The sequence below is a fragment of the Folsomia candida genome, unplaced genomic scaffold, assembly GCF_002217175.1.
Source record: "Folsomia candida strain VU population unplaced genomic scaffold, ASM221717v1 Fcan01_Sc068, whole genome shotgun sequence".
Taxonomy (NCBI): Eukaryota; Metazoa; Arthropoda; class Collembola; order Entomobryomorpha; family Isotomidae; genus Folsomia; species Folsomia candida.
This window is the reverse complement of record NW_019091260.1, coordinates 229,422-250,158: the sequence shown is the minus strand read 5'-3', so window position 1 is coordinate 250,158 and position 20,737 is coordinate 229,422. Positions and strand designations below refer to the sequence as shown.

General features: G+C 37.6%; 2 protein-coding genes and 1 long non-coding RNA gene across 4 annotated transcripts; 2 read left to right on the top strand and 1 right to left on the bottom strand.

Annotated features, from left to right (window-relative positions):
- Positions 1-12,216: 12,216 nt before the first annotated feature.
- LOC110862776 (pectate lyase A) lies at positions 12,217-16,268 on the bottom strand. 2 transcript variants are annotated; one of them, XR_004833511.1, is made up of 4 exons: positions 16,188-16,268; positions 16,028-16,110; positions 13,119-13,582; positions 12,217-12,657 (listed from the first exon to the last, which is right to left on the bottom strand). XR_004833511.1 is itself a non-coding variant. In XM_035845855.1 (3 exons), the coding sequence occupies exons 1-3, from the start codon at positions 16,131-16,133 to the stop codon at positions 12,412-12,414; spliced, it is 816 nt and encodes a 271-aa protein (XP_035701748.1). In that variant the 5' UTR covers positions 16,134-16,168; the 3' UTR covers positions 12,217-12,411. The 2 variants fall into 2 exon arrangements, 1 of the variants encoding a protein (XP_035701748.1); XM_035845855.1 differs by lacking the exon at positions 16,188-16,268 and having other exon boundaries at positions 16,028-16,168.
- A 2,392-nt stretch (positions 16,269-18,660) lies between these two features.
- On the top strand, positions 18,661-19,689 carry LOC110862785. The gene is made up of 2 exons (XM_022111993.2): positions 18,661-19,093; positions 19,367-19,689. Exons 1-2 carry the CDS (start codon positions 18,817-18,819, stop codon positions 19,501-19,503), a joined length of 414 nt encoding a protein of 137 aa, XP_021967685.1. The 5' UTR covers positions 18,661-18,816; the 3' UTR covers positions 19,504-19,689.
- An 86-nt stretch (positions 19,690-19,775) lies between these two features.
- Positions 19,776-20,527, top strand: LOC118433678. Its single transcript, XR_004833513.1, has 3 exons — positions 19,776-20,076; positions 20,146-20,264; positions 20,368-20,527. It is a non-coding gene; the product is annotated as an uncharacterized LOC118433678 (long non-coding RNA).
- The last annotated feature ends 210 nt before the right edge of the window (positions 20,528-20,737 follow it).

Below are 20,737 nucleotides of genomic sequence, written 5' to 3'. Positions count from 1 at the left end.
AGGTGTGTTCAAAACCACGTAGAAGTGTTGTGGCTTTAAAAAATTCTTTGACCCCGGAATGGTACAATTTGTCCATAAATTCAGAGCGTGCTTCAACCGAGGCCTGTAGGCGGCATCTTCAGCGCTGCACTAATGGAGGGGGAGGAAATTGTGAAAACTAAAAATTGTTTTCTGCTCAGAATTTAACTGGCTTTCGACTAAAATTAACCAGAAATTCGCAACACAAAAACTGTTGAAGCCACAGAGTCTCATTTCACTTACAGTTTCAGTGGGCCACCTAGTAGTAATGGATGACTGGGTATAAAATCGGTTTTATTCTCGGCAAATGTAACGACGAGTGTACAATGTGAAAAAAAGTCAAGGACAGAAATAAGATGGCTGGGTGCGGTGTCAGCATGAATTTTTGTAGATATAAAAATTAAGATGGGGAGAGACAAAACTTTAAGGATAAGGTTGATAAGGTTAACATGATTCAAGATTTTTCAATAATACGAAATTGATCTGAGAATGCAAATTTTGAGGATGACCAAGTACATATGTGCGTTTGTATCAAATGGGGCGTCCAACTTCACCTTGGTTTTTGTAAATGCATGTGTGTGTAAGGATTCAAATCGAGCTAAGATATATTTGAAAGTGGTATTTCTGAAGTATTTTGTCCGTTATGACCGACTTAGATATTTGGGTAGTGTTGGACACCGGTGACAATTTTCAAGGATGGGGCACTCCAAGTGACAATTCGTTATTAGATATTACAGATTTGCTTGTGAATAGCTCTGGGGGTGCGTCACACTCATGTGTCACTTTTTAGCGGATAAGTACGTACGTAAGTACATTTGTACATAAGTACATTTGGAATTTTTACAGTGAAAATGGCTGACAATGGGTGATCGACAATGAGTGGTTGATAATGTTTTATACAAATAGATTAAATAGTGAAAATTGTAAAAACAAGGTTTGGTCAGTAATGATACACGTGCATGCGTACACACATATTTAGATATATAACGAGGTTGAATCGGTAACACGTGAACGTTTTTGACCTTAAATTACTGGTTGAACGGCTTGGAGTGGAGGTCCCGAACATTTTTTATGTAAAAGCCCTTTTCTCGAGCTACAAGTCGGCATCGGTGATTTCAACTTTTGTACACTGATTTGACCATGGCGAGGTCAACTTTTGACCACTCGTCTCTCAAAACTTTCCAAACTCCGTCAAAAGTTTTTGGGTGGCGGAGAAAAGATTTTATTTCAGATATCCAAAGCCGAAAAAATCCATGGGACTTACATAGGGTGACTTAATAGGTATTTCACTATCCTAGATGATTGTTATCCCGAGTCTAGCTTCTAAGTCCTTGGCGTAATCCTGGGTCAAAAGGGCGGTGTGCGATGACGCTGCGTCGTGATGAACTATCACTTTTATGGTGTCCTGGCCATTTAGTTTTGAGACATAAATCTCCAAAAGCGGTTTTAAAACAAAGTCAATATAGTACTTCGTAGTTACCTTCACTTTTTGTGGAACTTTGATAAGTGGGAGGACACCACGATCAGATAATGCACCTACCACCATGAACTTGTTGCAAAAGTTTTCCGTGTGCGGGATGGCCAATCTTCTGGAATTATTTTCTCCTTTGGTTGTATAGTAAATTTTTCTCTGACTGTTGGTATCTTGTAAGGAAAATAATTCTTCATCCAACGACACTAAAAAGCCACTTTTATCTCTTGTCAGGTAATTCACATAAATTTTTGTTGCAGGTCAGACGACTATTTTTTTATGCTTCCCAGTCAGCTGATTGACTTGGATTTTTCTTCTTTTTGGCTGCCCCAAAGTTTTAATTGCTCGACGCACACTAGTCTCTGACACTTTGGTTAGACGTGCCACTGCTCTCTGGGGTGGTGAGTTGCCCTTAGAGGTCAGTAGGTCAATTTTCTTAAGCACGGGCCTAATTAGCACTTTTCGGACTCGTGTTTGAGGCATGATGGTTTTCCTTTGGTACGAGCTTGTCGTTATTGACCTTCATTTTTAAGTACCTTATGTATCTGGCCTTTCGAAACTTGTTGTCCTTGAGTTTTGAAGTGGTTACTTATGTATGTGTACGAAGAATTAAGTTTGGAAAGTGTTTTTATGGTACCCTCTTACTCTAAGGTCAATGGTCGGGTCATTTTTGAATCTAGAGAGCTAATTTTTTGCTCAGCCCTTGTCAACAATCACATGTCGTTATGTTCAAAATTTGGAACCGAAACTCCAACCCGTTTCGGAGCAATTCAAGATCGCCCGCGTTCACGTGTTACCGATTCATCCTGTACAAAAATACAGGTCGTCCATTCGTACCTTCTATTATGTACCTTGCATAAATGATGAAATCAGAAATCAAGTGATGTAATTTGTTTACTTAATATGAAAACACGTATCTTCCCCTATATGCTAAAAAACTATTTTGTTTAAACTAATTTGTTTCACATTATATTATGTATCTGTATACCAAATGCAGATATTTACAATAAATATATACACGCGTAGCAGAACGTTATTCAATGGCTGCTTACAGAGTACGTACACATTTGACTATATCGTGCACAGTTATAATACAAATTTTCAAAACTGCAGTTTTCAAAAAATTATTATGGCAATTAAATAAATCGTACAGGGAGGAATGTTCAAGATGAGTTGCGTCATCTCAGTCAGACTATGTATAAAGTACATAAAAGATGCTTTGAAGTAGGTGCCATTTGCGCCCGGGGTAAAAAATTCCAACATTTCATCTTGTCAGTTCATACGTATTTGCTGGTATTTTTATTCGATCTTTCTTGCTAGGCAACAATAATTGTCACCCGTTTTCTACACACAATCTACAATTAGTCATGCATATTGTACAACCAGTCGAAAATATTGCACTTGCTTGTAACCAACTTCCAATATCCCAACCACAGCACAAAATCCACAACATATTCCCCAAATTTGTAAGGTGGTCACAACCCTTGAAGTAAAATCCAGCTTTTCCAATGCTTCAACTTTCGGTCCTGCCCAATTTGCATAATACGGAAACAGCTTCTTTGGTCGTCCTTTCCTGAACCACTCCTCCCACCACTTATAAATTCCCGAAACCATGAGCAATTTTAACCTGTCAAGCACAAAATTCCTACGTATTGTTGGCTGAACTTGGATCGCATACCACGTGAGAAGGAAATCTTCATCAGCCCCCTCCATGAAAACTGTTCCATCCACGTTATCATTTAAGTATGGAATAATATCCTTAATATTTTCCTTTCGGTCTAAATACGCCAACTTATCGGCACATCGAGATAAGTTCGGGTAAACGTGAGAAGGCCACTTATAGTGCAATTTTCGCCAAATACTTGGTAAATTTTTGTTAGCTGTATCTTCTCTTCCACCGTTAATGTCCATTCCTGTTAACGCTTTGGCAAATCTTTTGTATCCCAACAAGCGTGGCGAGTCCCCCTCGTAACCTGCTGCAATTACTGCATCCGCAAAAAATTCGAACGAGAGAATGTTGTGGATTTTTGCACCGCTTGTGTACAAATCGTAAAATAACTTGTTGTCAGGTATAATGGGGAGGAAAAACTGAAATCCTTGGTCTTGCAGGTCATAAATGTGTGTCCATACGGGGCTCCTTTTGTACGGGAGGATAACTTCCGTTGTGAAAATAGTTTTGTATAATGAGGTTAATATCACCGCGCAAAATATCCAAATCCAGAAAATAAGTTTTAATTGTTGTGGTTCGACAACTCTGTTAATATTTGAGAGGATCGAAATTTCAAGAAGTACCGCTATCGAAATGATGGCCACGTCAAGAGTATGCATAGACCAGGTTATCATACCTCTTATCGCGGTAAATATAAGCACTATGGTTATAATGCAGAGCCAAACGTACTTGTCAAATGGATCGATAAATGCTTTGTACGAGTTCTCTTTTTGAATTCCGTAACACGACAAAAAACTGTAAGATTGAGTTCCGACAAGTACGACCTGATGTATCTTGGAATCATATTGACGGGTATTTCCATAGAAAATATATTTCCTGTTTCTATACACTTTCATCGGAAATGACATATTATACAGTGACTCTGAGAGGATGGTGTATGCAATAAAGTCGTCTAGCGATTGGGATTGATTTGCTATTTGAATCCAATCCGGGCACCGTGTAAACTGAAAGTGTTTCTTTTGCATTTCGATAAATGTTTGGGTGAAGGTGTGCACAATTTTTGCCCAAGTCAGCCAATCTACAAAAGCCCAGGAATATTTGTTGAAGGCCATGCCCATTTTATCTGTTTCATCTTCGATGTTTTGATAACATTCCATTTTAAATCTTGAGACGCAACTTATTTCGGAAAAAGGTTCGAAATTTGCAGAAATTGGGAAATCTTTCAAAGATTCTTGTCTATAATACATATTTAAGTGGTAAAACTGCACATTTCCATTCAATCCTGGCTGAGTAAAGTAGTATTCATGGCTGCCCAAAGACATAAGTTCTGTTGAAAGAAGCTTCCCGTAAATGGTTTGTATTTGCGAAGAATTCGTCGCAGGTGATGCGAGCCAAATAATATGAATGGGATAAGCTGAACCGACAGGTCGCGGAAATATTGGGGAATAGAGGAAGGTGGAGAGGGCAAATTTGACCCCCATATCGGGATAGACGTATGCCCAACAAAATTTTGGAATTTGTCGACGTCGAGTGAATGACACGTTTGTTAAGAGGAATGTATTTTCTGCAGGTCCGAATTCAGGTTTGGATGGAAAGTTTCCAACGTAAATTAGGAGAGGATGAAGGGGATGAAGATCGGTAGGGTGTTTTCCGAATTTCACCACGAGTGTACAATGGGAGAAGATGTCAAGGATAGAGTTCAGGTGACTTGGTCCGGTACCAGCTTGGCCTTGGGTCAATATAAAAATTAAGATGTAGATAAACAAAGGTTTACGGGGAAAGATGAGAAAGTACGACATGATTTTGTGAGGATTTGAAGAAGTTCGGAATTCATGTGACAATGTAAATTTTGCTACTGGATAAGTAAGTAAATTTGTGGGTGTATCAAGAATACTATCATTTCAGCATTGTTTAAATATTTACATACATATGTGTACCTTCTTACATATAAAAATGATTATGTAAGTATACACACAAACATTCAGTATACCCATGTTTGGATGAGTGGCACTTCTAAAGTAAGTATATTTGTAATGTATCCGCCTTCATCGAGTTATTTATTTAGTGATGGGTGATAATTTTCAAGCAGAGGGAAACTCCATCCAAGTGACATTTCGTTATTGCTTTCCTTGGGTGTGTATCCCAGTAAACATCAATGTATGGCCCATAGACGTTTTATCCCTGGCATGTCTGGCTCATCTTTTTTCTGGCAAATCTGAGCTATCCAGGTCAGGGCCATGGGTGGGGAAAGAAAGGTATCCGAACTTAATTTAAGTCCGGCACGAGAGAGAAGGGCCAGAGATGGATCAGACTTGGAAATCTAACTTAGATTTAAGTGCGGAAGTTGACGCTTGGCCCAAAGTAGGACACCTGAGTTAACCCATTGGTTATTAACCGGAGTTGGGCCGAAGTTGGCCCGTGTTTTAGTTTTTGCTCGACTTTCTCATCTTATCCAGAGTTGCGAGCGGCAAGTTTGTAGGCTTGCAGTTCATGAATGAAAAGGAAATCGGGCGGCATGGCAGATCTAACTAAAAATTTCAAGAAATTTTTCGTGGAATTCACGGAAGAAAAAACGGTCGCTGCAGTTCCTACCACATGGATTTTTGAAGAAGACGGAACTGTGAAGTGTCGCTGGCCAAAAAAGTTTGGCCCTAACTGCCTCGACCTCATCAAAGAGCCAAATAGTTTGCCACGCGAAAACTGGAAAAATTTACCAGTTCGAGTTTTTCAAGCACTATGCAGTGGTAAATAATTTTATCATTAGTTTGATTAATTATTTTTATTAATGATCAGCTGAATATGGTTAATTAATTCATATATTTCAGACGATTATGACATCGCCAATTCGAATGTGGACACAGCGCGACTACAGAGCGACATCGAAAGCGAGCCTAGTACTCCGAAAGTAGCAATTGGACAAAGAAAACGATATAAGACAAAAACTAAAAGCTGTAATTTGAGTAATAGCACATCTCCTTACCAATTGAAATGGCCTGACGAGGAAAGTTTTAGCCATCTTATAGAGCCACCTACCTCCTCAGGTATCATGGCGTATTATTTTTCACATTTTCATCTCTATTCGTGCATAACTAATTTAATAAATTTTAATCTCATAGGTGAAATTCTTGGACTTGAGAAGAACTCAACAAGCGATTCTGAAAGCATTCCTGGGCCAAGTAGCGAAATCATCCAATTCTATCCTGACCCGGATGATCTAAGCTCAGCCGTTCAAGTCGAAATTCAGAATTGGGACACAAGCCAACCCCCTGCGAAAGTAAATTCTAGTTTACCACTAATTACCGAGTGATCTACCCATGACACCAATTCGGTCAGTGCCGGAGATACGTTGCGCCCTATTTATAACCACGTTGAAAACCCGACCAGCAATGGACAAATTATAAGTATTATAATGTAGTATAAATTATAAGCATGAATCCGTTGGATGTAAATGAGGTTGAATTTCATTTTAAATTTAGGTTTCGAAAAACTAGTTTTGGATTCATTGACATCAATCAAAAATCAACTTACCCGACTTTCCGCTCAGGTGGGTGCTATTGCTGCGAGTGAAAACGAATCCACGGATGAGAAGATATTTAATGTTCCTGTAAAATCGGAGGAAGAGCTGCTGCAGTTAGAATCTTTTATAACATCCGCTGAATTAAAAAAGAAGCTGGTAAAAAAATACTTTTAAATATAGAGACGTTCGTTGTATGCAGAGCTTTGATTTTTGCGTGTATTTTAATGTTTTTCATTAATTATGCACATTTAGTTTAAAAAAATTGTTCGAGTTGGAGGGCTCGATGTTCATGACACCACAATTCGCGTTTTGAGCGAAATATTTGGGCAGCAAGTAGCTGAGAAGACGTCATTGACAGGGAAAAGCAATGAATTCGCCCTTAACAAGCTTGGAATTTTTAATATTGTTATTGGTCAGTAGTGAATAAAGTTCTAACTATTTTATTGTTTAATTTTTATCAGCTCAAGTTATAAATTTAATTTTTGTTGCAGATGCGATTTTAAAAAATCCACGGTGCAGCTCCAATACTAAAAAGGACGTGGAAATTGACGCGAGGAAGTGGTTCAGCAACGCCAAGGACCGGGACGGCGGCAGGGAAAGACGTCGTGAAAATAAATCATCAGCAGGGCCAAGAACAAATCAACAATGAACGCTTCAAGGACAACACGATACAGGAAAAGAAAAGCAGAAGTTAATAGTTTACTATTACAAATATAGTGAAGTCATATTACATGATTCAAATTTATAAATTTCATGAAGACCGTGCCTTTGACGGGTATAGACTAGCTCCAGTTGGCGACTTGTACATATACTTTTCCCATTAATAGTAGCGACTTTAAAATTCAAATTGTTAAAGTAGTAGCTTGTTCAAAAACTAATTTTAAGATGGAAAACATTATTTGTAAAGTATATTTCATGCCGTTTTCCTCAAATGAATATGTATGTTGTCCTGTGCCGTAGTTATTTATAGTTTTATGTAAACGTAATGTATTTTGCAAGTATTAGTGAAATTGCATAAAATTTGAATTTAATAAACAAATGTAACATTTTCAGTAATCTAAAATGTATCTGGGAAATCATTGGCATCCTGACTTCAGCCGCACTTGGTACATACTTTTACCATACTTGGGCCAACCATGTAAAATAAGTTCGGCCCAACTCTGGCGCAAGTCAGATTATCATGTACGGGTCAACTCTGGGTTAACTTAGATAGAACTACGGCTCAAGTTCGGTTTGCAACTCTGTGGCACAACATTTTTCGTGTTTCAAAAAGGCACTCCGGCCAGAGATGTTGGATACCACTGGCCCACGTCTGGGACATACATAAAATGTTTACTGGGTGTATATCGCATGTCATGCTCACTTGGCGCTTGAACTAGTATACATACATATCTGTGTAATACTGACAGCGCATTTTACAAATTTGATGGAATTTTTAGAGTGGATGTATCTGACTATGTCGCTGAATGAGTGACAATAATATTGTCACTCATAAAATTGTGGTTAAATAACATATTATGTTAGTTAACTATAATTTTGTACAGGCAAATCCTCTTGAAAATGCACTCTGAATTCTAAAATACACAATCAATTCACTCTAAATAAAAATGAGTAAAATTTATTCAAGGTTGGGTAAAAAAAGAGGATGACACAACCAGAAGGTACATAAAATTTGTCCACCCTTTGTGCAAAACGTGTCCAAAAGTTGTGTAAAATTTGCCCAACGGGTTCATAAATTTTGTAAACATTGGGTAAGTTTTATTATTAGCTCATCCTGCGTAGCACGGGAGCTATTGAATTCCTCTTGTCCGTCCGTCCGTCTGTCTTTTAACGACCTTTTTGCATCAATTGATGCTAATTAAAATGTACCAGGTCCATTTTATTATAAATTAATAGCACCATTGGTGTCTAACAATTGATAACACAAAATGATGCGAAATAATTGGAGGAAGCGATGTACAACGCACCAATAGTGCAGAATATCCGGAAAAGCTAATCCTACAATTTTGACATAAAGTTTTCAAAGTTAAATATGCCCCTTGGTCTCTCATACTGCCCAGGTGGTGCATACTAATTCGGCCTTTTCTTCATTTTTCCGTTTATATTGCACCCTTGGTGCAAGAATATATAAAAATTATGATCTCTTTTGTCGGCTTATTCCGCACCTTTGGTGCAAAGTTATGTCTAAATCATTATGAACCTAATTTTGTCGCCTTATTCTACACTATTGATACAAAAAATCTCAAAATTCTACACCTACATATTCCGATTATAATGCACCATTGGAACCAACTAATTGGAGTTTTATACTTATTTTGTGCACTCATGCGGCACCATGGGTGCAAAATTATATACATCCTAATTTATATTGCAGGGTGAGCTACTTCTAACGTTACTACGGTTTATTTGGTTTGTGTTATCCTCTTTTTCTTACTCAACCTTGAGTAATTATACTCATTTTTATTTAGAGTGTATACATATTTACATATGAACACGTAAACCAAACCGAAATGAAGCCCTTCACCAAGTACACATGCAGTTTCCCGGTCACCAAATCCGCATGCATAGTCAGATAAATTTCGAACTTTAAAATAACCTCGAAGTCATGTCAACTTTTCCACGAAAATCTTTGTCCCTTTGCATCCTCGTATTTATATTGACACCAAGTCAAGCTGATCCTGCACCCAGCCATTTAACCTCCATCCTCGACATCTTCTCCCATTGTACACTCATCGTTACATTCACCACAAATCAAACCGATTTTCTTGCCCCCCTTCACCCACTACTAATTTACGTGGAAAATTTCCCATCTCAACCTCAATACGGTCCGTTCGACAGGAAATTCCTCTTCACAAACGTGTCATTCACTCGTCGCCGACAAGCCGCAAAGTTTTGTTGGACATGCGTCTTTCCAGATTTGGGGGTCAAATTTGCCTACTCCAACTTATTGCATTCCCCAATATTTCCGCGCCTTCCAGGTTCGGCGTATCCAATTCACATTATTTGGCTTGTGCCAGCCGAAACGAATTCTGCCCAAGTACAAACCATCTGCGAGAAGATTCTCTTCCCAGAAATTATGTATTTGGGCAGCCGTGAATACCACTTTTCTCAACCGGGATTCAATGGTACTGAGCACTTTTACCACTTAAATCTGTACCGTCCATTAACGTCGAGAAATTTCCCAGTTTCGGCAAAGTTCGAATTTTTATTGGACATAAATTGCTCCCCAAAATCCAAAATGGAATGTTACCAATCAATCGAAGACGCAGCACACAAAATTGCCATGACCTACAACAAATTTGCCTGGGTTTATTATGGTTGGCTGATTTTAGGAAAAATTGAAACCACTTTCACCCAAACATTTATGGAAATGAAGAAGAAATATTTTCATCTTAAACAGAGCCCGGATTGGATCCAAGTAGCAAATCAATCCGAATCTCTCGACGATTTTGTTGCATACACCGTTCTGTCCGATTCCTTATTTAATATGTCAGTCTCAAGGATAGTGGATAGAAACAGGAAATATGTTTTTCACGCAAAAACCCGTCAATATAATTCCAATATTCATCAAGTTGTCCTTACCGGAAGTCGGTCTTACAGTTTTCTGTCTTGCTACGGTATTCAAAAAGAGAACTCGTACAAAGCATTTATCGATCCGTTCGACAAGTACGTTTGGCTCTGTATTATTACCGTTGTGGTGATATTTTCCTCGATAAGAGGTATGATAACCTGCTCGCTGCAGAATGTCGACGCGAGTATCCTCTCGGTGGCTGTCCTTCTTGAAATATCTGTCCCAAATATCAACAAGGTTTTTCCTTCACAACTAAATTATGTATTCTGGATTTGGATATTTTGCGCTGTATTGTTGACTTCTTTGTACAAAACCATTTTCACAGCGGAAGTGATTCTGCCGTATAAAAGGAGTCCTTTATGGACCCACATTTACGACCTGCAAGACCAAGGATTTCAGTTCTTTGTCCCCATAATACCTTATTCCAAGCTATATTACGACCTCTACACCAACGGAGCCCCTCTTCACCACACCATATCGTTTCAATTTTTCCCAGAAATGGCAATTGCAGCAGACTACGCAGGGGACTCGCCACGCTTGTTGGGATACAAAAGATTTGCAAAGGCACTGTTAGACACGCGCTCTAACAGCAACAAAGATATGAGGATTTTCAGGCGCAATTTGCACTACAAGTGGCCTTCCCATGTATATCCGAATTTATCGCGATGCGCCGATAAATTGGCGTATTTAGACGAAAATGAAAATATTAAGGATATTATACCGTACTTAAATGATAATGTGGACGGCATCGTTTTCATGGACGGAGCTGATGAAGATTTCCTTCTTACGTGGTATGCAATCCAGATTTATCCAACACCAAGGAGGAACTTTGTACTTGACAGGGTAAAATTTCTCATGGTTTCGGGAATTTATAAGCGGTGGGAGGACTGGTTTAGCAAGAGAAGACCAAAGAAGCTATTTCCGTATTATGATAATTGGACGAGACCGAAAGTTATGGCGTTGGAAAAGATGGATTTTACTTCAAGAGTTGTCACGACCTTGAAAATTTGGGGGATCTGTTGCGGATTATCTGCTGTGGTGGGGATAATAGAAGTATGTTATGAGCAAGTGCATTATTTGCGACGCGTTGTAGAATATGCATTACTTATAATTGAAAATGGGTAATGTATGTAAGACTTTAATTATGTAGACTAGCTCACATGCACAACATTGATTCTTGCAAAAATATACCCCCTGGGTCACCAGGAAGGTCACCACCATGGTCACCAGGCACCAGGAAGCCCAAACCAATTGAAATGAGCCATCCTTGTTGTCTAATGTTTTATTAATTTAGTAACTATTGGTAATTCGAAGAAGCGGTGTTAATGAGTGAGAATCAATACATATGTGATTGCCTTAAGCATTATGTAAATAAAGGATTTTGAACTATCCGGATTCTAGAGCCAACGTGCAGTTGTTAAATTTTATTTTCAACCAGTTTGGAATAAGGGGATTCAATTAAGCGTTAGGCTTAACTTTAGGGTAAGGGTAACTTATTCAGTCCTTTATGCCAGCGTAATGATTCGTAATACTAATTTGCATCCCATCGCACTCGCTCTGTCTTTTTCCTGTTCGCCGCCCGCTCACTCAACCGGCAACACTGTCATGCATTTGCAGCCTAGCATATGTATTAGATGAATTCATGTCCTCAGTATTACTTATCATTCATTATTATCTTATGTGGTCCTGAGTCAGGACTGCTGACAACAGATAGCCTTGTAATGCTATGTCAACCATGGAACGCCTCTAGTTGTCTGGGGGGATCTTCGTAAACTTCGTAACGCAAAGAGTGTTGGGTGGGTGGTCTAGGCCCAATAATATCGTGCCTATGTGAAACATGTTAAATGGCGTGGGAGGGTGTAAAAAATACGAAATTGAATTATGAAGTTTACAAAGGTCCCCTGAGTGAAAAATATTGCCGACATAGAGAACATAATGCGTGTTATGCAACTTTAGCGCGCTAAAAAATATCTCGGCTCGTAACTCATTTTTTATTCATGTAATTTTGAAACTCAATTCAAATTTTCATTTACATATTTTAAGGAAAACTGATCGTAGCTCCCGCCCCGGCTCGGACAACGGTCGCAACTCGGGCCACTTCTTCCATCTCATAGGAATACGGCGGATTCGTGAATGATCCTTCTTGCGTAATGTTGGGTTCCGAATCACCCCAGTCGTTCTCCCGCTCTACAGCGAATCCTTCTAGCGCTGTCGAGATTTGTCGTGAGGGGGACAACCGTTTCGATGAAGACGTTCCTCTCAACCAAGACTTGTGCCCCCATTCGACTATTTATCCCGGAAGTGTCCACCCTTTCGTACAAATTGTTGTAAATGTGGCCAGTTCCGAAACGCAGGGAAGGAAGGCGGGATCCGACATCGGTGAACCAGTTGTTGTTGTAGGTGATGCGGAGCTGTGGGGAAATTGGGGCAGAGTTATGTATGTTTGAGATTGTTAAAATTTGAAGGCCAATTCTTACGTTATCTTACACATCATGATACCTGTTCACATTTCATTTCTTCATTCATTGATCAAGAATGAAGAAATGAATGGATAAATAATTTACAAAATGAACGAGTGAAAAAATTTTATCGCAATTTTAAATGAATGAAGAAGTTATTCATTTCATGTTCGTGAAGAATAAATGAATACTAATATTCATTATTCAATTTCCACGACATGGTTAACACCTATGGTAAATTGAGAAATTCAATTAAGGAGGTGAATAAATTTAAGTAAATTACTAATGTATGAATAATATTCTCGAAGTTTTAAAATGAATGAATTTTGAATGAGGAAGTATTTCTTGAAAAGACGTGCGCTCATATTTCCGCTGAAAACATGTGGATACTTTCAATTTGACACGGACTTTACCTTTCCCGTATCCTCGTCCGCATTATTGTCCGAATGTCCGATAAAACTCGTTTTGTAAGAGTCATGAAACTTGTTCCGTGACACGGTAATAAAATCTGCGGCATGTTTAACGTCCAATTGTCCGTCATAGTAATCCTTGCGGTGTTCTCGATCCGCGAAAAATTCGTTATGATCGACCCACACGTTAGTAGATTCATCGATGGAGACACCATCGTCGGGCGCGATCGCGTAAGAAATTTTAAGCCCGCAGATGATGACGTTACGTTGGCGACGGATGTAGAAACCGGATCCCGTCACTCCCGCGGTTGGACCGGCACCCAGAATGGATTTATTCGACCCTGGCCGAACTACCGCGGAGAGCGCGATGTTTGAAGTGATCTTTACAATACGAGGGTCGTCTCCGGTCACAGCGGCGACAAGTTGGGCCTCGTTAGAGACATAGATAGTGTCACCGCCCTGGCCACCTTTCCAAATAAAATTTTGATGTAATTATGATCCATATTCTCTTAAGTGGAACTGCGCTATTTTAAAGTATACTGCGCAGTTCGTTGAAACTGAAATTCAGCATTAATATTTTCTGAGACGCAACTTCAGGCGCTTCAAGGGGTATAAAGCATTTTTTTCTAAAACGACGAAATTCGATAGAAATAGGGTTGGAAATAAAAAACTTGACAATCGAGTTTTTAGCCCGAGTCAGGGCTTATGGAACCGTCATATCCGTCCGTCCGTCCGTCCGTCCGTCCGTCCGTCTGTCCGGCACGATAGAGCCAAAACGGCTGAACCGATTGACTTGAAATTTTTACCATATGCATATTGGACAAAGTTAGGAAACGAGTTCGAAGATGGGCAAAATCGGTCAAGTGGTTGACCGGTGGGGGTCATCGGAGTGGGTGGGGTCTCGTGCACCAAAATTTCAAAGTTGTCGTAGAAAGCTGAAATCTGGTACAGAGGTTGCTAATGGCTCCTAATAGATAAAAATGACTTCTAGTTGGAAAAATTTTCATCTTGAGGGACTACGGGGTTACCCATACCGATTTTTCAAAATCGTCATACCAAGCTGAAATTTGGTAGATAGATTGCTAATGGATCTTAATAGAAGAATATGACATGGAATTGGTAAAATTCTTATCTGGAGCGACCCTGTGGGGTGACCCATACCGATTTTTAGAAATTACTTTAAAACATTAAATCCGGCACGGTGATACCTAATGGCTTCTCACGAAAGGATATGAAGCTAAAAGTGAGCAAATTTTAACCAGAGTGACCCTGGAGGAGTCAGGGACTCTGTCCCTGACTCGGGCTATATGGAGTCTGCACTGTAGGTTTTTTAACTAAAAAACGTCGCATAACGTGACTAAAACATCACGTGGTAACACTTCAAAACGGAAGTATGTTGCAAAACGAAAATCTATGTTTATATTTCGAAGTATTAGAATGACAAAAAGCGAAATTCAAAAAACATTCGAGGCCACTACTCGTCACAGCCACCCAAAAAAATGTTGACGCCGTCAAATAACTCTTCACTACCAGTCGTTCGGGGTAAAATCCTGTGAATTTCCTGGAACCGAAAATTTCAAAAAAGGTTGTTGTGCATCATTAAAGTTCACAAACAGGGGATTACAGAAAAAATCAAACAAAGTCTGGCAAGTACGTTAAAGACCGACAATCACCTTCAAAAAATGTTGCAAAAAATTTTACCGTCAAATGTCATTAAAAATTATTATCATTTATGACGAGACCTACATCGACCCTGATCCCTTAAAGACTTCGGAAAACACATTTTTTCACGCAGGCAGCCCTGCCAGTCTAGATTATCAACAAAACTTGTGCATAAAAACTGAACTCCCTGTAAAATTCCTAATTGGTCATGCCACGGTTAACATTGAGAAAGATACCCCTAAAACAGTAAACCCCTAAATGTATTCATGGAGGCTCTGTACATACAAAAGACCCCCAACGCAATGAACAAGGACTCCGGCATGGAAATTAACCCAATTTGGTCGTCGCTAATGGTTCCACTTCTCAAACAACCATAAATTATTTCGATTTAAAATTTTCAAGTCTCTGGGAATAATAATAATTGATTTGTAATATTTTCCGTCCTGATGATGATCGCAATCGAGATCGAAAGCTTGACACCATTTAGAAAACAATAAAGTTTTTCTCATTTGTACATCCACAATGTCCGTAAATAATAATTCTCCTAACCCTAAATGTCCTTTATTTTGGAGAAAGTGGCAAGTTTTCGACCTTGTGGAATAGGACGGACTCTAATCTTCGTTTCAACGCGAAAGAGATAGAAAAATTCGAACGTTAATGGCGAAAAATCAGCAAGTACATTTCGAATTCCGAGTGAAAATCGCAAACTGGAGGGTTGTTGAGGAAAGTCGTATTAGTGGCCAAGAATGATTTACAACAGACTTTATAAATATCTACTAACCAGGTCGAAATGCACATGGCATTGAGCGCGGTTCCACTTAAGAGAATATGGATCATAATACAGTAATACTTATTATCCTTTTGATAAGTTAGTGTAGTCCGAATTCTAGTAAACCATACTACTTAAAAAAATCCATTCAAAAATTTCGTGACTCCTACACAAACATAAACTTTCCTCTTTATTAAGTTAACGCAACGCAGGATTTAATAATTTACTTCGCACATAAGATAGATTGAATTTACTTTTCAAAGCGGAACATTATTCTCAATAGCGTCAGGTCAAAATTTTGGGAGGTTGGTTTGAAAAATTTTGTTTGAAACGATGGCCCCTAAAGAATTGGCTCCTTGTGGTTTACCGCTTTTGCAACACGGTTGATACGGTCGAATTTTTCAATGTTTGCGCGAGAAATTATAAATTTTCACGGCAATCTGCTACAAATTTATGATTCCCTCAAAGTCTCGATAATTACCCGTCGTTCCTCCATTTTCCGTGGCGTACCTCGTGATTGTATTCCATTGACCGTGAGTCAATGATCCGTAGGCCAAAAGGAGGCTGAAGGATAGAAACAATCTCATTCTTCCTAAATGTTACGTTCTTATTCAAACGCAGTTTGATTAATGTTACCAAACCTGTATAAGCTTCACGGCTTTATAAAATTTTGAGGCTAAAATTAGATGCACAAAGGTTGTTCCTAGGCTAAAGGATGGCTGGCTGATACTGATAAAATTTGCATACGTTGCAGCTTGTGGTTACACAACCCTGGAAATACTTAAGGTTCCCAACGTGATGCTGTATTTTGCGTACGATCGACTTGAAATCCACTCTGAACGTTTTGACTACTTTAATCTTTACAAACACAATTTTTATTGTAGGCTTTTAGTAAATATTTAAATATTTCCATTGTACGAAACCAATAAGTAAAAAATAACAAATCACCGTAAAAATTGAGTTCATAAATTAAAATCTTCTTTCCGAACCCTGTGATATGACAGATGGTCGGTAATAATAGATAATGGAACTATCAACAGAATAATTCGTCATATTATGTAAACCCGGTTGTCAGCTTGATTCAATTGTGTGTGGATTAAGGTTGAAATTTAACAATAATTTATCACTTTCATATTTGTGGATAATTCTTAACCTGCGGATTTACAGATTATAAACATGTTTGGCTTGGCATTGCAGATTTTTATAGTGTCATTTGGTCACACGGGGGATCACATATGTCATAAAAAATTGAAGGTTTCAAACTTAAAAACCTTTCCATTACTTCATAATATTACCGATATGATCGTATCAATTATTGAGTACCAACAAATGCTAAAAGATCTACGTAAATACAGATAATCGATTTGCACTAAATATAAATGTGCTATTATTGTTATTTTATGTACACTCAAAGAAAAAATTTGTAAAATCAACACCGCCGGTGTTGAGGCCCCGTAGCTATCCGGAATTGTTAAAATTTGTGAACAGGCGAAACGAGGGGTAAGCGTTGCAAGCGACACTGCAAAAAATTAAAGCTAATTAAAATTATGTTAAAAAATTTTGCCATTTCTGAAATTTTATTTTGTAATTTTCAGTCTAAAATGTTGAGATTGGAGTCACAACCAAGGGCGTCCAAAATCGAAAAATTTTGAAAAACTAGTTTTCTATTAATCCGATTTTGGAAAATCTTGGGAAACCGGTTTTCGATTCTGGGTAAAACCGGTTTTTAAAATCGGTTTTGCAGCTAATTTTATAAAGTTTGCAAATATAACAATCAAGAATGAGAAGAATTATATCAACAATAAGAAACATTAAATATATGCTTCAAAAAAGTCCGCTTTATCAAAAACCTACAACCGGTTTTCGAATGTGTAAAAACGGGTTTTTAGAAACTTGTAAAACCGGTTTTCGTTTAAATAGAAAACCGGTTTTACAAAATCAGAAACTCCGATTTTGGATGCCCCAGTCACTTACTAAAGAGATTAAACCTTTGTTTGTTTAACCATACAGCACAAAATTACCTTGCACTGAATTAAGGGTATGCTTTCCTAAAAACAACAAAATTTTCCTACATGAATTTTCGTAAGTCTTGCCAAATCTGTCAGGGACAGGGGCCCCCGCAACCTTGTGCCTACCGGCCCCATATTTATAGTTCCGCTAGTGCCGGTGTCACTATATGACTTAACCGCCTTGGTTGCAATTTGATTCCGAGTGGCAATGAAATTTTTTCGTCCGGTCATAACATTATAACTACCGGTATCAAAGTCATCATAACTCGGATTCAACATTTTAACCAGTCATATATTGACACCGGCGGTGTTGATTTTACAAATTTTTATTTTGAGGGTATGCATTGGTGAAAATGTCATTTTTGCATGGAAAATTTGTAGGTCTGTAAAAATCTTATGAACTAGAGCAACATAAATTATGTATACTATACATAACTGGAATCTAAATAATTTGGATGTAACCCGTCGTGATCCTGTAGTGCTAGTGCTATTTTTGTGTAATGATTAAGACGTTTTGTCACCAACTGGAAATATGCAAGCAAGTCAAAAACTTGTATACCAAACACACGTGACGTCATGATTGAAAAATTTAATGCTTTAATGTACATGAAATCTCATTTACATACATACAAATTTTCAATTGTTTGTTAATAACTAAGTCACGTGTACAAAAATTTGGTACACGACGTTTCGATTTATTTCCCTTTTGTGACAAAACGTCTCGGTAATCATTACATAAGAATAGAGCAGCACAGTAACTCGGTGGGTGACGATTTATGTACATATGTATAAATATGTGTATGCATCTACGTATGTATCTTCACATTGTTTAGATTGTGTATCAAATTTAAGTGAATACTTTAACTATAATAATACCAGTCGGGAAGAAACTTCTAGTTTGTACAACTAAACTGGAACGACGTTTTAACCAAATCTGTATGTAATTATTGATTGAACAAGTTCTGTTTGTCTTCAACACGTAAACTAATCCTACATAAATAGATACGTTGTACCCGGAAATTTGCTGGGCAAAGTAAACCTCAACCCCTTATCAAGGTAAGATAAGATAACAACGAATAACAGGACGAATGATGCTACATATAACGGACAAAAATATTATGCAGGCTTGGCTGGTTGTTCAATTACACAAAATAATTGTCACACTACACTCACAATATTCACATACTTAGAATCAACTCATTACTCTAATTTTATCAGTTACACCGAAATAACTAAGATTAAAAAAAATTAATTCTGAAAAATGAGTACCATTCCCTTGTCCGAGGTGGTGAATAGATTTACCCGGACGCTTGACCAAAATTTGATCACCCATTATTACACAATGTTACCAGAAGTTCTTAAAACAAATGGTAATAAATTATCAGAAGTTCGGATTTCTTATCAAAACGGGGAGATCCAGTGGTCCGGATATGTCAGGGAATTACTGGAAAATTGGATTTCAGATCAGGGAAAAATTGGGAATACCGTGACGATTAAGAGGTTGCGAAATGCGTTGTCCTTAATCGACAAGGAATTTGGTAATTTTAACATAATTATGAAAATTGCAAAAACTTTTTTAGTTTTTGCATAAATCTTTTGCATTTCATGAGTTCATTTCCTAAGTTCTTAGTACTCAACATTAATACATATTCACATAAATATGTATGTGCATATCTCTTGTCGTACGAATAAATATGTTGAACTTTTTTGCCTTATTTGCTATAAATAGTACATACTTACATGCACATCTGTTATTCATTTATCACGACATATTTGTTCATGAAATTTAATTGTACATTTTAACTCCACAGCAAAAACAACTTTGCCAGAGGCCGACGACGTGCGAATTACTGTCGACGCAAGTTGGAAGATTAATGGTGGAATGATTCTTGTTGCAGTAATTGTGATATCACTTTTGATTTTATGGATGACTGGCGATGATTATTAAAATCATTTTCATCATCACTTTTTTATCTGAAATTTTTGTATCTTGTGCTAACACGGCAAATATATAATTAAGTGATTTCATGTAAAACAAATTATATCACTTATCGTTAGGCTATTTATGATGATTACATTAATTGTTTGTCTGCAAAAATAATAAAGAATGTGCACCATGACACTTATCCTTATCTATGTACTATGTAGATGCATACATATTAAGGAATTTTTTAATTCAGCATCCCTCCTTAATTAATCCTACATTTTTGTGATTTATTACACTCTTAGCAACTTGGTAAAGAATTCTTAATAAGCGTTTTTACCGAGCTCTTGGTAATTACGCGTCCTACAAAAATTATACGGGGTTATTACCGTAACAATACCAAAAGGGTAACTAGCTTTCCACCGCAATGTTCTAAGTTATCTTTATAATTTTGGTAATAAACTCCTACGAGCCGGTAATTATATCCTACAAATTTAGATAACACTCTTTACCATAATTTTCATTAAGTGTAGTACAAATGTTTCCCGTTGTGGTGCTGATGAGATCTACATTTTGGTGTAGTTTATTACCCTGGAGGTAAGAATTTTAACACATTTGGTGTTAATTGTGAGACGCTAAACATTGAGACAGTGGCGCATTTGTCAGTTTTAGTTTTCGCTTAGCACAACTCAAGTCAACATGACGAAATTAATCCAGTGCTGCCCGTGAAAAAAAAACGATAAAAACTTCTGGAAATTCTGGAAATATAGAATTTTTGGTAACAGGTAAGTATCAAATTATCAAATGCAGGCGCCTTATCAAGATGGTGATCGAAAACCATCATAATAGGAAAGCTTTAATAATAATTTTATGCGTTTATTTTTTCAGTGAAACAAAAATTTAAGTTGGGAATCGGAGCAGATTTGAGTTTCATGTAAATATTTATACATGTGTATTTCTGTAACTCAATAGTTTGCATTATACTTAAATTTTATAATTATGTATGTTTCAAAACTATTTTACAATAAATATAATTGATTGAAAGATTAAAGAACAGCAAAAAATCTATTCTTTTCGGTGGAAATCTGCACAACATTTGGTAATAATGGGGCATACTAAAACAAAGCATTAATACCGGTATGAATAGCACACCGTGTACAAAGTGGTATGGTTTATTACCAGGCGGTAGACATTTTACTACATATTGTAGTACATCTGTCATACATCATGGTATTAATTTTATCCCAAAAAGTGTTCT